At 39.7% G+C, this 17,539-nt stretch overlaps 1 protein-coding gene across 2 annotated transcripts in view; it reads right to left on the reverse strand.

Annotated features, from left to right (window-relative positions):
• Positions 1-17,539, reverse strand: part of LOC139764325 (sushi, von Willebrand factor type A, EGF and pentraxin domain-containing protein 1-like) — a 99,611-nt gene that overhangs the window by 57,504 nt on the left and 24,568 nt on the right. For both annotated transcript variants that reach the window (XM_071690833.1, XM_071690832.1), the window contains exons 5-18: positions 16,630-16,729; positions 15,726-15,902; positions 14,590-14,748; positions 14,203-14,382; positions 12,737-12,916; positions 10,900-11,094; positions 9,695-9,796; positions 6,688-6,834; positions 4,272-4,393; positions 3,784-3,898; positions 2,906-3,100; positions 2,570-2,661; positions 1,234-2,128; positions 720-902 (exon numbers count right to left, since the gene is read on the reverse strand). In XM_071690833.1, coding sequence (XP_071546934.1) covers positions 720-902; positions 1,234-2,128; positions 2,570-2,661; positions 2,906-3,100; positions 3,784-3,898; positions 4,272-4,393; positions 6,688-6,834; positions 9,695-9,796; positions 10,900-11,094; positions 12,737-12,916; positions 14,203-14,382; positions 14,590-14,748; positions 15,726-15,902; positions 16,630-16,729 — 2,842 coding nt within the window. The remainder of the gene's footprint in view (positions 1-719; positions 903-1,233; positions 2,129-2,569; positions 2,662-2,905; positions 3,101-3,783; positions 3,899-4,271; positions 4,394-6,687; positions 6,835-9,694; positions 9,797-10,899; positions 11,095-12,736; positions 12,917-14,202; positions 14,383-14,589; positions 14,749-15,725; positions 15,903-16,629; positions 16,730-17,539) is intronic.

Genomic DNA, 17,539 nt, shown 5'->3' on the forward strand with positions numbered 1-17,539 from the left:
TGAACTTCATTGCCACTTCTTAGCCTTTGGTGCCTTCCCTTAACAGGTCACTGGCAGAGAGCAACTCTAATGCAGTGTTTGCAGAAGCTCCTACCTAAGTGCTGTAGCTATTTCAAAGAAAACAGTGTTACGTGATTGGTGTCCAGGTTTATGCAGATGCATGCCCCAAAATTGAAAGAGTTCATTGCTTCACATGCGGTACTTATGGTAGAAGTATGAAGTTTTTTGAGCTTTTGTACTAACAAGATTGTGTTCACTGACTGACGGATGGAAATGCTAGGATGACACCATAATGTCTGCCTAAACTATGTGTAGTTGTGGGACATCAGTAACTACTGGCTCATTTAGGTAGCTGTGGACACAGGAACTTCTCTGTAAGCAATTGAGGCAGCCCACTTCATGAAAAGTAAAATACATTCTGATATGTATTCATTTTAATGCCTCAATTCTCAATTATGAAAAAAACACCAAACCTGTAATCAAGGGGGTTTCTCTGGATCAAAATTGTATCACTGAAAATTATGAGTTACTATGTTGTATAAAAATATCGAGTTGTTTAGAAAATATGTAGAGAGAAACAGATAAGCCCATTGGTTCCTCTAGGGGAAATTTGAGTCTTAAATCCTGCAGAAAAGTGAAAAGGTAAACCACATCAACACATGTCCTACAAAAAAGATTTTCTGTAAGATAAACACTTAAACCATACTTAAGTGACTTACCACACTTGTTGTTCCTTGGGATGCTACCAGCCTCACAAAGGTACTCAGGGTGCTCCTTCAGCCTAATGGCAGCTACGCGCAGCTGCCTCTCTCCAAAGTTCATGTCCAGTTGCCCAGTTGCAGCTGCATCCAGCAGACCTCCCATGGCTCCTTGCAGCTGGTCTGTGGCTCCTGATCCATGACCTAAGGAAATAAGAAGGGTGGAAGGACAGATTAGACTGAGAGAAAAGAGACCTAAGAGGGTAAGAGATAAATGCTGGCATCTAAGATATGAAGCTTGATAAAGGAGATGAGCAAACACTAAAACTTAAGCAGCAAGAGTGAAGAGTTAGGTGATAGACTAGTGCTCAGACCTGATACCCTCAAGAAATAAGAGGGAGGAGTTTAACATATGATCTGTGGATTCTGAGAACTACTATAAGGCAAAGAAGTGATGCTGACTATTCCCTTAACAGTATTGATATCATTATTGATACTACAATGTGTGGTCAGTTGCAATCATTAGCTGTCTTACCTTCCACTCTGAACCGCACTTTGAAAGCCTTCTTGGTGAACCCGTTTCCAACCTGAGAGCTGTGAGACAGGTCATAGTCATAGGATGTTGAGCCCTCATTATAACTGTTTGATCTAAAGTCTTCAGACTTCTCACTTTGGGAAGATTGTGACCCTGTGTCTCCAATCATCCAGGTGTGCTCTTCGGCTCCAGAGGAGTGAGTGAAAACTGAGTGCTGCCCATCACTTTGGTTTCTTGCATGGTCAGTACCTGTCAGTCCAGAAATCTTCATGGTACTGAGCTTCTTGACTGCCAACTCACGTAGAGCTTCTGCTTTATCTTCTCCAAATTCCTTTGCAAATGCCGACAGGAAGTCTTCTGAGGTGAAATCCCCATTTTGAGACTGGAGGGTATTGAGAAAAGACCCAAACCGGACAAGTCCAATATCTGATGCCATTGAGCGAGAGATGAGGTCAATCAACACCCCAAGGTAGTTATCCTCTACCTTCTGTGGTTGCTTAGGAGCTTCTGTTGTGGCTTTGGTGCCAAACAGATCATCAAAGGAGAAACCAAATTGTCTCTTGTGACGTTCCTTATCCTCAAAATCATCAAAACTCTGCAAGACAGTGTCCCTTTTGACCCTCTGCATCTTATTTGTTGCTGCATCTTCACCTCTCTTCCAGTACACCCAGTTGCTGTCACCAGTTTTGTAATCCTCACCAGGCCAAAAGTACGTCAAGGGATCCTTCTTCGTGGACCTCCTCCTCCTGTAGAAGTCAATGGAATTAAACTCTTCCTCTGCCTCAGCGAGGATGCTTTCACAGACAGCTTCCACAGCAGCAACTTCACATACCACATCTTCATCACACATGGTGTTCAAAGCCTCCTCTAACTTTTTTTCCAGTTGGTTTTCCACCTGTAAACAGAGAAGATGCTATCAAATGGCTCTTAAGAGTGAACACCAAAGCTTTGTATAATGCAAGTTTTTAAGATATGTGCAAATAGGCAATACTGCTTTCCACATATTATTTGTTGAATGTATTAGGTGCCTATCTCTGGGACATCAGTAATTAACAGCTGATCCCTAAACTGATAGCCAATGGTCCTAATTGAACTAATGTCCTTCCTCAATTGCATATTGTTTCATGCATTCTCCCTCCCTGATCTTTGTGACATCATGTATCTGTTCATCTGTGTTTCAGAAATGGGACATAAGCTTTCAAACTCACTTATGCCATGTCATCTTAAACACTTGTGTTTAAGACATTGTCACATTAAAATCTAAAGCCAAACATGGTATTACATATCTATATGTTACTTGTATTCCCCCAAAGGAGAGTCAAGATCTAGGCCTTACCTGACCCATTAGGAAAATATTGTCACAGATGGACCCATCATCCTCCATGGCCATCTCCCCTGCTTGGGAAATGCTGTTGGACACTGATGTCACTGAAATATTTCAATTCAGTTTGTAGTATCATCGAATTCAATGAACACATTCTATGTAAAAATACCTATATTCATACAACTGTGTAATGCAGATCTATTTTACTCTTCTTATCTTAAATTACTAGCCCCTAAAACAAACTATTGTTTTTTCTTTCAGGTGTGTTACCGTATATATTTCACAATAGATATGACTTCTGAAAATGATACAAAAGCATTATTTCTGACTAAGGGATGAAAAAGACACCTGAACAATCCGGAAAAGGCATGGGGTTGTCTTCTGGCAGCCAGACACCATCATATGCACAGAAGTAGTCCTGCCGGGGTCGCATGGCAAAGGCATAGCCATCATCACAGGTTAGTGTACAGAAGACAGCCTCAGGGTTCTCTGTGCAGTTGGCAGCACCGTTGATAGGGTCCACGGGAAGTTGGCACGCATGCTCTGTGGAGTTTCCCTAAAAGCTATTGGGAGGTCAAAACAAGGTGAAGGAGGGAGAGGAGGATTAAGACAAGTAGAGAAACAGCAAGGGTGGATTTATTCATATGATGATGTAATCAAACTGTATATATACATACCAATATGTTTGTATTTCTAAGTCTTAAACAAGTGTGAAAAAGAAAGTTCAATGCAAGAATTTCTTTTTACTTTTTGTTGGTAACTTTCCTTGAGAAATATTTTGTCATTACATAATCTATGCAGCTATCCATCTACTGCATATGTCAAAGTTAAAAGTAACATCCAAACAGTTCAGTAAATCTAGGCTTTGCAGCTCTACTTGTCAGTGTAGCATGTGTTTTTGGTGGTTCATATTTCATTAGTAGTAGTTTTCACAAGGAATTATTGTCTGTAATGTTAGCTTAGTGAAGGATGACAGTAAAATCTGCTTAAGGGCCTGTCACAATTATCATTATTTTCGAAAAGCATACAAACTATATACTGTGTGTAGAGGGTCAAGTACTGTTGTAAACTTTTATCAATACATACAAATGCCATTTCATACCTTTTTTTTTACCTAATTTGTATATCAACATTTTCTTTGTATACTTTTGCAGTAAGGGGAGTAATGGAAAAGTTTACTTTTTGTATGCTTGCAAAAATGCTGATAATTGTGAGCAGCCTCTTACTCTGAACGGTGATGGTGATGTTGCAGGAGGCCGTATTACCAGCCTCATCCACAGCCATGTACTCCACCAAAGTATCACCCTGGGGGAATTGACCAGGCTCCATTGACCGCATTACCTGTGGTAAGAAGGTGTGTGAAGTCCTTTGATTCTTATTTATATCTTTGGAGCAGTAAGTAATTGTTATTTCAGAGCTATTTTCTGAAATATGTCACAGCCTAATCAGTCATAAAATACTGTGAATTCCACTTATACAAAAGTGAAGCAACTCTCTCTCTCTCCACTAACCATTAAGATGACTCATCCATATATATTGTGTCATTTCTAAAAATGTGTCATTTCTGTTATTTTTTGCTGAGCTGTCTGCACCAACCTGGTTTGTCATAGTCAAGCAATACTCAGAGTAAAATGGAAAATAATAAACCAGCTGTCGCAGTTGAGGAAAAATGCCCAGCATTATTGTATGACTTCAGCTTCGTTATCTGCCTGACCTGAACCTCCTTGCCAGAATTGTCAGAGAAAATGGGCTCCTCCCAGTAAACATCAACATCTTCATCATGTGACAGGAAGATGGGTGGAGAGTCACACCAGTCCACACGAGGAGGCTCCTCATCTGTGGAAGGAAATTAGGCCAGAAGAATATGTTATGACTAATTCTTCCTCATTAGGAAACTCAAGAATTAGGGCTTATAAGGAAAAATTCACAGTTGAGGCACATTCTAGCTTGAAAAAACATACATTAAAGATATGTGAAGTCCTTTGTAGATGGATAAATTCAGGAAAAATTACTTAAGGATTACAGTATTTACAGTTCTTCACTTCTAAATGAAGATGAAGTGAAAAAAAAAGTGTTTTAGAGTTTGCATATAAGTAACTGTATTGCCATGAATTTAATCTGAGTTTTTCATTTGGGGAGCAGCAGACAGCAAGTTAATTGAATTATGTGCCATTGAGACTGCTTAGTCCTTACTGGTACTAGAAGTAAAAGTGAATTTCTTACAGTGAATATGAGTATTCACTGCTCCTAGGCTTTACCCAGTTCATGAAAACCTTACACAGCCCTTACCTACATTACTAGGCTTAAATGTCCTTACATTTGGTACTCAGCCAGATTCACTTTTTCTCTCCGTTTAAGCTTGAGTAACCTATTACATCATCAGACTTGACTAGACCTTATCCCCAACTGTTGCTTTAACTGGCCTCTGTCTCCAACAACAGTCTTGACAAACCCTTCCCTATAACTATGGATTTTACTAGCCTTTCTTTACATTATCCTTGACAAACCCTTACCTGCAGCACTAGCCTTGACTAACCCTTCACTGCAACACTCCATGACAAACCATCAACCGCATCGCTACTCTTGACTGACACTTAGTTAGCCAAGAGTCTTGGCTAACCCTTATCTACATCAGTTGTCTCAACTAACCTAGACCTACAGCACTAGCTAGCCCTGACTATCCCTTATTTACAATGCTAGTCTTAATTTTTTTTTTTTTTTTTTTTATACTTTGTCGCTGTCTCCTGCGTTTGCGAGGTAGCGCAAGGAAACAGACGAAAGAAATGGCCCACCCCCCCCCCCATACACATGTATATACATACGTCCACACACGCAAATATACATACCTACACAGCTTTCCATGGTTTACCCCAGACGCTTCACATGCCTTGATTCAATCCACTGACAGCACGTCAACCCCGGTATACCACATTGCTCCAATTCACTCTATTCCTTGCCCTCCTTTCACCCTCCTGCATCTTCAGGCCCCGATCACACAAAATCTTTTTCACTCCATCTTTCCACCTCCAATTTGGTCTCCCTCTTCTCCTTGCTCCCTCCACCTCCGACACATATATCCTCTTGGTCAATCTTTCCTCACTCATCCTCTCCATGTGCCCAAACCACTTCAAAACACCCTCTTCTGCTCTCTCAACCACGCTCTTTTTATTTCCACACATCTCTCTTACCCTTACGTTACTCACTCGATCAAACCACCTCATACCACACATTGTCCTCAAACATCTCATTTCCAGCACATCCATCCTCCTGCGCACAACTCTATCCATAGCCCACGCCTCGCAACCATACAACATTGTTGGAACCACTATTCCTTCAAACATACCCATTTTTGCTTTCCGAGATAATGTTCTCGACTTCCACACATTCTTCAAGGCCCCCAGAATTTTCGCCCCCTCCCCCACCCTATGATCCACCTCCGCTTCCGTGGTTCCATCCGCTGCCAGATCCACTCCCAGATATCTAAAACACTTCACTTCCTCCAGTTTTTCTCCATTCAAAGTCACCTCCCAATTGACTTGACCCTCAACCCTACTGTACCTAAATAACCTTGCTCTTATTCACATTTACTCTTAACTTTCTTCTTCCACACACTTTACCAAACTCAGTCACCAGCTTCTGCAGTTTCTCACATGAATCAGCCACCAGCGCTGTATCATCAGCGAACAACAACTGACTCACTTCCCAAGCTCTCTCATCCCCAACAGACTTCATACTTGCCCCTCTTTCCAAAACTCTTGCATTTACCTCCCTAACAACCCCATCCATAAACAAATTAAACAACCATGGAGACATCACACACCCCTGCCGCAAACCTACATTCACTGAGAACCAATCACTTTCCTCTCTTCCTACACGTACACATGCCTTACATCCTCGATAAAAACTTTTCACTGCTTCTAACAACTTTCCTCCCACACCATATATTCTTAATACCTTCCACAGAGCATCTCTATCAACTCTATCATGTGCCTAGTCTTAATAAACTTTTATATAAAACATTAACCTTGGCTAACCATTACCGACAATATTAATCTTTACTAACTCTTTCTTTCAACACTAGTAGATTTTACCAAGCTTCATCTAAAACACCAGCCTTAACTAGCCCTTACCAAAGACAGTGATGGAGAACTTGCAGGAGGCCTTGTTTCCCATTTTATCCTTGGCTACATAGGTAATTGTGTGAGCCCCAATATTTAGCTTCATGGGTTGTGTGGTGGCTGGGATGGTTGTCAGGCGCACCTCCTCCTTTGAGTTGTCTGATGGGAGACATCGAAGCATGTAAGTTTCCAGATCACACAGGGCCTAGTGAGAAGCTTTCTAATGTATAATGCAAAGTTATGAGGTTTCTGGTTTATGATGGGAAGTTGTTAGGTTTCTTGTTTACCATAGGAGGAAAGTAAGTTTCTAGTTTACAATTGGTTGCTGGTTTTTAATTTATTATGGAAGTTTAGTAAACTTTTTTGGTTATAATGAGCGCTTAGATTTTATCTTTTTTCAGTGATGAGAAGTAAGTAGGTTTCTGTTCACAATGGGAGGTTCTAAGGCTTTGTATTTACGAGAGGATAGTAAGTTTCTTGCTTAAAGTAGGAGGTATGTTTTTAGTTTATAACAGGAAATTATTAAGTTTTTGTGTTTATGATTGATGACAGTAATTACACGTATACCTCTGTTAATGAATTCTCTAGGAATGAAGCTCCTTTATGAAGAAGTCCACAGAAAATGTTCAAACTTTGAATGTTAATTGTGATATTTGGTCATTCTGGTAGGGAAAAATTCATATTTAAGAGAAGCATATATCCTTTTTCATTTATGATTAACTAGAACATAATTTTGTAAATAAAGTGATGCATAGATCATCCTGGAGAGACACTGTTTATAAATGGTGTGCACCCTTTAACTTGAACTGAACAATTGTACTCTGGAAGGGGTCTCCCCAAAGAATGAAAACCACTGAAATCCAAAAGGATTACTGTAGTGTTGATGAAATGCACCTGTAATACCATAGGAGACCTACTCAAGTAATGAAATCTCTGGTTTTGATATCAGGATTATACTTTTCTTTATGTATTTTTATGAATTGGTTTTACGATCATCTAAGTGAAATGACACCTTAGTTCCTAGTCTTTCTGAAAAATTTGTGTTTTTCAAGTAAAAGTGGAAAGCAATTTATCTCTCATAAAATGAAAGAACCTCATAAAAGAACACTTGAACAACTGAAAAAATGTGATTCAGTCATAAAGTTCCCTAGGGAGATGTAACAAACTTCTTTAAGCATACATTATGAATGTAACAGAGTGAGGAGTTTGTTTTTATCCTGGGCCAATCAGCAAAGACCTTCACGAGTCTCCTTTTATAAACAGTAAGGGGTGCAGTCACTAGTTATGCATCACATGTCTACAGCTGCGCAAATGTCCTGATGTTGGAGACTCGTCTGTTATGTGTATGAGTATGATAAAGTGATTTTATTATCCCATCATATTTTTTTAAGTGACTGTCGAGTGCAAGTGGCCCAACTGAGGTAAAAATGCAACATAAATCAGCAAATCGTAAAAAGGCAAGTAATGGGATTGTTAGCTAGGTTATAGGTAAATAATGACTGTATTTTATTGTTTCATTATCTTTTGGTATATTCAATATGGATTCATTGTTTCTGCAAATTTTTTTAACCAGGCAGCTTAAACCCTATTTGTAATCCTATTTAAAGATGTTTCTTATTGTAACCCCCCCTTCTCTTAAGCCCTGGAATGCATATTTATACCTCTTGTGTTGAATATATCACTAGTACTGAAGTTTCTGAAAATAAAGAAGTCTTGGAATGCATTCACTTTATCGATAGAGATCTAATTGGAGGTTTTTAGTTTTCGATGCAAGGGAGGCAGGTTTCTCACTTGCAGCAGGTTACAATGGGAGGTCACTACAGGTCACTACACTTCTGGTTTATGATATATGAGGTACATAAGGTGTAAGTCAAGATGGCAAATAAGTAGTTTTCAAGATCATAATGGGAAATTAGGAGGTTTTTGTTCCTAATGGGAAAAAAAAGCAGGTTTCTAGCATTCGTTGGGGTGGTAAGTAGGAAGTTTCTAGTCTCTACCAGGGAGGTAAATCAATCCCAGTTTCTAACTGGGAGAGTAATGAGCCTAATTTTTGCTGATGTGACATGTTCCTAACGACCACAGGGGAGGTAAGCAGGTAGCCTTTAGTTCCAATTGGGAATATAGGTAGGCTCCTAGGTCCTGCTAGAATGGCAAGGAGGAGACTCCTATTTCCCACTGGGGTGGTAAATAGAAGGCTTCAGGTTTCCTTGGGAGAGGTAATTAGGATGTTGATAGGTGTTACTTGCGAGGTAGTAGGTCCATATTTTCTGCTTGGGAGGTAAGCAGGTTCCTAGTGGGAAGCAAAGTTGGAAATTTCCTAGATTTCTCTTGGGAAATAAGTAGGCTCTTAGCTCACAATGAATTCCATTTCCCAATGTGCATTGCCATTGTAATTATCGAAGTTTGTATAGGTTTTGCAGTTATATCTCCTCTCTATATCTTATCGTACTTTTACTCTTTTAATGCCCTCTTTTACATGTTAAAAGTGGAGCATTACATGATCACTTCTTCCACTGGTGTACCATATATAATGTTCTTAATATAAGTGTATATAAGATCTGATGTTTCAGACCCTTTCAATCTAGTGTGCTCCTTACATGTTGGTAAATGAAATTTCTTGTACACACTCTATAAACTTGTGTCTTCATGACTCGCTATCATTTTAAAAATTCAAATTTCCCCACTCCATGTCTCGAAATTGAAATACTATGTTATCAGTACTTTGCCATCTCTGAGAAGTGTGTTTCACTGCTTTATGTACCATCCTGATTGTTCCTTTGTTATCATAGTATAGTTGTTCAAGTTCATTGTAATTCTTTGGAGGATATTACTATGATAACACCATCACTGTCCACCATCCTTTGTAGGCAACACAAAAATACTGCCAAAGGCTGAAAATACATGTGATAGAAGAAGTGGGTTATTATAAAGGATGAGTGTTTTAAACAGTCTTGACATTTATGAAAGTACAGATACAAATTTGCCTTTATTACATGAGTATACAAGCACACCTGCTGACCTTTGACGAAGGGTGGGTCCCAGCTGATCTTGGCAAAGCTCTCGTACTGGTTTGTGGTCACTGTCTGGTTGTGAGGGCACTGGATGACTGGGGGGGTCACATCTGCAGGTGGGGCAGGAGAAATAGTTGGTCATTATATGCAGATGATACTTATGATGAGAGAAACATTAGCAGTTGTGAATACCGAAATGTATGGGATGGTAGAGGCATCTACAAGAAGTAGCTAATGATGATGCATGTAGCATCATATGAGGAAGGATGCTTTGGAGGTACCAACAAAGATATGCATGATACAGATATTAATGCCTTGGCAGTCATCAAAGGCTAAAAGTGTTTGAGTGGTTCACCTTCTATAATACTATACAAACTACATCTTTTCAAAGCACACAGGGAGGTTTGATGTTCACACAACACTCTGTATCACAAAATGACCTCGCAACACAAAACAAATCATATTCCCAACATATCCCAAAAAAATCCCAACCAGCACATCATATGAAAACTCTTTGAGTTAAAGAAAAATTAGGAAAAACTCTTTACCACATCTTTACCACAGGAAAGAAAGTCATTATCATCTAAAAACACAAAAGTAATGTACGTAAGTCAGGGCTTGGAGCATACAAGAACTCACTTTCACCCATCACCACAAAAAACACTTCACCAACACCTCTTATTGCATCCTTTGCTGCATCCATCATGCCAACACCTGCTCAGCAGTTAATTCCTCTCCTGGAGGACTTATGCTCCAACACCTACTGAAACATTCCTCACCTGTAGGACTTGCACAACATTTTCTTCACCCATTAAATCATGCTCACACATTTAACTCCTTTATAAAAGGAGCTATATTTCATTCCATGCAACTATCAAACTAACATCTGCTTAAATATTTAACTCCTAATGGACTTGCCACTCTATACTCTCTGCCTATCTTATTAATGTCTGTTTATACATTTACTCCTCACTTAGAGGACTGACATTTTCTTCCCACCATCCATCATCCCAACACTTGCTCAGACATTTAACTCTATACCTGTGAGATTTACACTCCATTTCTGTTACCCATCAAAACAACACCTACCATACATTTAACTCCTGATACAGAGAACTTACACTCCATTCCCTGCACCCATTACACAAGCACCTGCTCCTACAGTTAACTCCTCACTTGGCACCCAGTACACCAAAGCTCTCCTCACACTCACCTATACACCTGGGGGGCTTCTGGCCACCAGACCATACACCAGGATCTACACAGGTGCTCTTGATGGGGCCACTGAGCTGGTAGCCATGGTCACAAGCGAACTCACACCTGGTACCATACTTTGACTTCGAGGTCACACAGCTTGCAGGCCGAACTTTCCCATGGCGTAGGGGATCCAGTGTCGGACAGAAGATGGCTTTGGCCAGAGAGGACACAGTTAGGTATGGGAGAGAAGGGTGGACATGAGGAGACATGGAAGGAAGGGTGGATATGGGATAAAGAAGGGTGGACATGAGAGGGGAGGATTGATATGGAAAGGAAAGATGGACATGGGAGAAAAAGGTGGGTATGTGGAAACAAAGTTGAGAAGGGTGGACATGGGGAGACACAAGATGAGGGATGAACATGTAGAAACTTGAGGGAGAGGTGGACAGGGAGGACAGGAAAGGGTAGGGTAGGTAAGAGGAGACAAGGGAGTAAATGATGGGCATGGGAAGGAATGGTGGACATTGGGAGAAGGGTGGGAATGGGAAGAGACATTGGGAGAATGGTAGGAATGGGAAGACAAGGAAGGAAGGTTGGGTATGACGAGACAAGTGAGGGAAGAATAGACAGGGGGACAATGAAAGAAAGGGTTAGCATGGAGAGATGTTAGACAATGAAAGAAAGGGTTAGCATGGAGAGATGTTAGAAGAATAGTTGCACAAGAGAATAAACTGAGGCAAGATTAGACATGGATGTATATTTATCAGTAAGGTCACTGACCTTTGAACTTCACTAAAATTCTCTAATAAGGGTATGACCTCAAGAATTTCTAGTTTTCATAAACTAGAAGGATATTCTATGGAACACGTATGTTGCAAGCACTGCAACACTGTTATTGGGAATGAAGTACAAATTGAAAGAAATACTGTTTGAAAGATACCAGAAATCCTGGATAAAGGTGAACTTTGGTTCAAGTTATAAGTTAGGCTAAGTTTCTAGTTAATTCTTTTAAGTGACAATACTCAAACAAAATCCTAAGTAGAATTATGGGTCTTATGCTGTTTGATTCTTTAGGTTCTGGAAAATAACTGCTAAAAGCTTCAGTATCTAATTTAGTTTCAAGTATGATCAAGATCATGTTGCAGGTTAAAGTGCAATTCCCAACAAGGGATGGACAGACAACAAAAAATTCAGAGAGTGATCCTCAAGCATCTGCCATCTATGCAGTTGACATAATAAGGCTATTCATCAGTAAAGGTTTGATCCCAAACTAATACCTTTCTTCACTAATAAGTTTCTGACCTCTTTCCATATAATAGTTCAACCATCAGCATTAATCAGCAGCTTAAATTAAATTACCCCAAAGGGACCTAATATTTATCATAAATAAGATGAAGATATATGATACAGTATTCAAAAATACTTACACATCTTAATAAACAGGAAAACTCTGAAGACTGTGAAATGAGTGTCCAAAGTTTTATTGATTCATTAGTTTTCAACTAAAATGCAGCATGGAAGATGTCAAAAATAGATCTTTAGTAAATAAAATGAGAGGAGAACCAAGCAGTTTTGCAAAGCAGTTGCAGTACTGTGACATGGTATGGGATATTTTGCATCTTGTAGGATAATTTGTCACATGAAATAGCAGGTTTCAATAATCTTAACTCCCTGAGTGGGACAATATAATTCTTAAGCATACAGTATGACCCTTAAAAGAGATGGCAAGACTTTTGGTATGATAGCCCATCCTTTAACCTAACCCTCAAAGGTCAGGTCAAAGGCCAAGGCATCATATCCAAAGGTCATATACCATTTTGCTTACTGGGTTGCAAATGTACCCTTTGACTTACGCTTGCAGTAGGCAGGGATACCATCCCACATAGCAACTGGGAGACAAGTCCTCATCTTGGAGCCCACCAGCTGGTAGCCAGGGTCACAGGCAAAGTGGCACTCTGTGTCCATGGTAGGCTGGGGCTGGGAGCACACCATTGTTCCATGAGCTGTTGGCTTCAACTCTGGGCATGACTTCACTGTAATGTTAAGATATGGAGGAATTGGAGAGGATCAATCATTGTACATGTGTGAATCTGGTCCAAGCAGTAGATCATACCAAACCAGGAAATGCTATTGTATGTGAACCTCTTCAGCTTGACTGTATTGACCTTGATATGACCTTGATGATAGTATAACCCTCAGGTTTGATGGCATGATGTTTGATTCTGTCCATGTCAAGGGCCAGGCCATCATGCTCAAGGGTTGCACTATTGTGCTCTGGGAGTTAAAGCTGAAAATTCAAACATTGACAAGCCTGGCAAAAAAGTAGCGTTTTACAGTTGATCTTTAAAGGAGTTGAGTCAATATTTGGAAAAGTGTACCCATCTCAAGTGTTCATAGATGATATTTAGTAATATAAGAAATGCCACAAACTTTATAGTCATCTTGTTGAGCTACAGGTAGTTATTGGTCTTCTTGCTACTCAAATTACTTTGCAAATATATGATTTTTTTGCAGGCTGACGTCTGAATTATGGATGCCTCTGCAGGGACCAGGGTAGAGTTCCAGTCAGGGCAGCTAGCTCACATCTGACCCAGCTGTTCAGCTCCCATTTTAGGGTTAGTCAGTTTATAGTTAGTTACTATAAATTGAGAATAATAACTGCAGATTATCCTAGTTACCCTTGCTTCAGAGATGGGTGAATGGACCTTCCCACTGCAGTCAGAAAGGCCAAAGTATTGAAGATAAGCTTTGAGACCACAGCATTGTAGCTTTTATTCACTACTTTAGTGATGGTTGAATTCGTAGTTGGTAATTCGTAGTGATAGCCACTGACCAGTTACTAAAGGTGGAGCCATGTGTCATTAACAAGTAAATACACTGTAATTACTAATATCTGTAAGATGTTGAACTGATAAAAAGTAGAGTTGGTAGATACTACAGGATTCTGACTCTCTGCATGTGGAATAAAGACTGACACACTGGGATACCAGCTAACATACTGCATGTGGCACAATGACCAACCAACTCAGCCTGAGATACTGACAGAATAAATGTGGAATATTGAATGACGAACTTCAGACTAGATACTGACTCTGCATATGGAATGCATATGGAACACTGACACTGTAAATGGGATACAGAATGACACACTGAATATGGGATACTGGAAGACATGTTGAGCATGAGATACTGACTGACATACTTAATAAGGGATAATTAATGTCGCACTGAGTGGGATACTGACTATGACACTGAGTATGGGATACTGACTGACACAATGAGTATTGGATATTGACCACATTTGGTATAGGATACTGACTGACACACTGAGTATCACCACCGCTCCAGATGCCATCTTCGCCACAAAGCCTGATGGAGGAACCCTTCAGGGTGAAGCCAGGATTGCAGCGAACACCACATGCTGCATTGACCACATTGTTGCACGTGTTGCGCACGAAGTACCCATTCTCAGGGGGTGCCAGCACAGGACACTGCAACACTGTCAAGAAAAGTTGAGAGTGGGACCAAGTCATTACTCAAAAGCTTCATTGTTTTTCTCCTAAAAATCAGTTCTTTCATAAGATCTGACTCTAAGTCATCATACTTTTTTTTATGTTAGTAAATAACTAAGAATTAGTGATATTTTAAAGACAAGGTAACTGACAAATGAGATTCATAGAACTCGGTGCTTAGCTGATGGACTTACTGACGCACTTCATCCCAACTTGGTTGTATCCTCTCTTACAGTAACACTGTTGGGGCGAGGTGGATCCCGTTGAGCTCATCATATGTATATCAGGACACTGGCTGCAGGAGGACACATCCCCTGGCCCCTGCTTGTCCTTGTATGTCCCAGCTGGACATGCTGTGTCAAGGATGGGACACATCTTAGTAAGTACACATGTAAAGTTTTATCTTGTCCAGGTGGATCAAAAAGATGCTAAGCTAAATGTCAGTGGGAGGTAGTGCATGAATAAAATGAGACAGGACTTCTGTTCCCATGTGGAGAAGTGAACAGACTTGCTAATACTTAGTGCAGAGAAAACCTGATGATATCTGAGCCACATTAATTCTTATCAGACCTGCAAAGGAATACTAGGTATTACACTAACTTTGCTTAGTCACTGTTGTTATTTCTATTCAAAACAGATTGGACAAAAATGATTTAACCTTGGAACATTTATTACTCTTATTATACAGAAGGAAGGAAGTGTCAGAAATTAATTATTCACATGAACACCTAATCAATCACAAGAAAATGAATTTCTGATTGATATAATTTATTATTAAGTTCAAAATTGTCTGCAAACACCAATGACCCCACAGCAAGACTCCCAAAGATTATTACCTTATCTGAGTAGGTACATTTTTAATTCAATCCCCAATAGATTCTTATGGCAAATTACCATCAAGATATAAGAATCATAGATTATGATAATTAACTGAGAGTTTTGTCTAGGAAAACTTAGGACGGAATGTTACATTCATTTTTCTGTTAAAGAAGGGCCAAGCTGATATTTCCATATAGCTTATAGTTAGTGAAAATTTAACTACATGAACTTGGTGTAACCCTTGAGCACAACAGTATGAACCTTAATCTCAAAAGAACAACCCTCAGATATGATAACCTGGCTTTTGACCTGACCCTTCAAAGGCCATGCCATCATTCCAAAGAATCATCCTGTCACACTTAAGGATCATACCAATCTATTTCATCGAGTTTCACTATAATCTACAGCTTCTAATCTGACATAAAAGGGAGGACCACTTTAAAGAAAAGTAATTGTAAATGAAATACCCACGCTATGAGAATCTTGACAAAGCAGGCATACTGAAACTCACGTCTGCAGTCTCCGTGGAGACCTGTGCCATAGTATCCCTTACGGCAAGTGCATGCGTAGTGTCCTGTGTGGGTGCCACAGGTGCAGGTGGCATATGCGTCGCAACAGTAGTCTCCGGTGGAGCAGAGCTGTAAGCAGGAACGTGGATCCTGTGCCATCAGCACTCCACTGTGTAAATCTGCCATGGCAGACAGAGGAGAGGTTATGCTAATCTAAGCAGATGTGTACTAGATATATTTATCAGTGATGTATTTTTATGAAAATTTGGTGCCATCTGATTTAGGGAAACAGCCTTGTGTCAGATTACTGACAGAGCAGCACTGGTAATATAAGCAACTTCTGTTGGTGTAATGTGTCAATGAGGGTGATTTAGAACAGCTTTGCTCTCCTCCACCCAATCCATTGTCTCTTCGTGTCTGCATCTTGATGGTTCCCATAAGTCAGAGAAGAGTGTGGAACTTTTTGACATTTTTTACAAGGTTGGGGAAAAGTGAAGGATTTGAAAATGGCCTGGGAAATTTAAAACTTTGGCATAGTCATTGAAATTTGAAAACCCCAGATATCTCTTGTGGACATAGCTATATCTTACTGAGTAACTGATATTTTGAAAACATGTAACTAATAAAAATGAGTGTTTCCCCTAAACAGAAACACCCAATAACCACCAAATTTGACCAAAAATCACCCAAGAGGATTTCTATACAGTTGGTGAAATACACCTATGATCCTGTGGGATGAAGGTATTTATATGTAAGGCACCAGTAGTGCATTGGCTTGTACCACTGTATAAAGAACCAAATGATTGATTTTGATGCATTAACATCAACTTCATGTTATGCTAGAGCAACAGAAAAGACTCTAGCTGTGTTAAGCTCATAAAAACTGTCTCTAAATTAAGTCCTTACCTTCATGAAGTGCTCTCCTAGCAAGGGCCTCAAACTCTTCAAAGGAATCCAAAATATATGAATGTTCCTCTTTTGGTACAGATGCCATATCATAGAGCTCCTGTCAGTTAAGGTGAGACAAAAACAATAAGAAGAAAATACTTGGAAAACTACATCAAACTGTCAAAGCTGATTTGAAAATCTTTGCATACATTGAAAAGGATAAGTTGCCATTACCATAGCACAGTTACTTTATGTCTTTTGAAATTAGTTTGTACTCTTGGGAAAACCTATGGAATATTGTATTACAAATTTTTGTAACTTTCAGCAATATTACCAATCTATATACCATTGTGAAACACATTTCTCTATTTTTTGTACCTGAGAGTACCAAAAATAGAGACATCCCCCTTTATGGGATATTTCAAAACTTACATCCATCGCCATATATTGGCTTGTGCTTGGATGATGAGTCTTACTATATCAAATAATTACTATGTGTTCGGATAATTCACATAATTACTCCTGTGGTCTGGCTAATGGTAGAGGCACACTAACAGCGAAAACCCAAAGTGATACCTATAGAAGAGGGAAAGTGAACCAGCATTTAAGCACAGGGCAAGTGGGTCTTTTTAAGTGATGGGCAGAAATTGGGTGTTGGGGCAGTAAACTTAACAAGGTTTCATATACCCAATTAAGGTCTCCTGTGAGAGAGGATGGAACAGATTTTAAGAAAGTAGAGGAATGCAGTGTCGAGTTGTTAGCATGTGAATACACTTTGTAATCCATTGAAGAAAGGAAATCATCGATCAGAAGGCGGAAGAGTTTAGGAACAATGAAGTAACGAAAGGAAGCCAAACGAGGGGAGCTTAGAGACAAGTTCCCAATGCCACACCTTATCAAAATCTTTTGATATATCAAGGCCAGCTAC

Source organism: Panulirus ornatus, chromosome 49, assembly GCF_036320965.1.
Source record: "Panulirus ornatus isolate Po-2019 chromosome 49, ASM3632096v1, whole genome shotgun sequence".
In the NCBI taxonomy this organism is placed as follows: domain Eukaryota; kingdom Metazoa; phylum Arthropoda; class Malacostraca; order Decapoda; family Palinuridae; genus Panulirus; species Panulirus ornatus.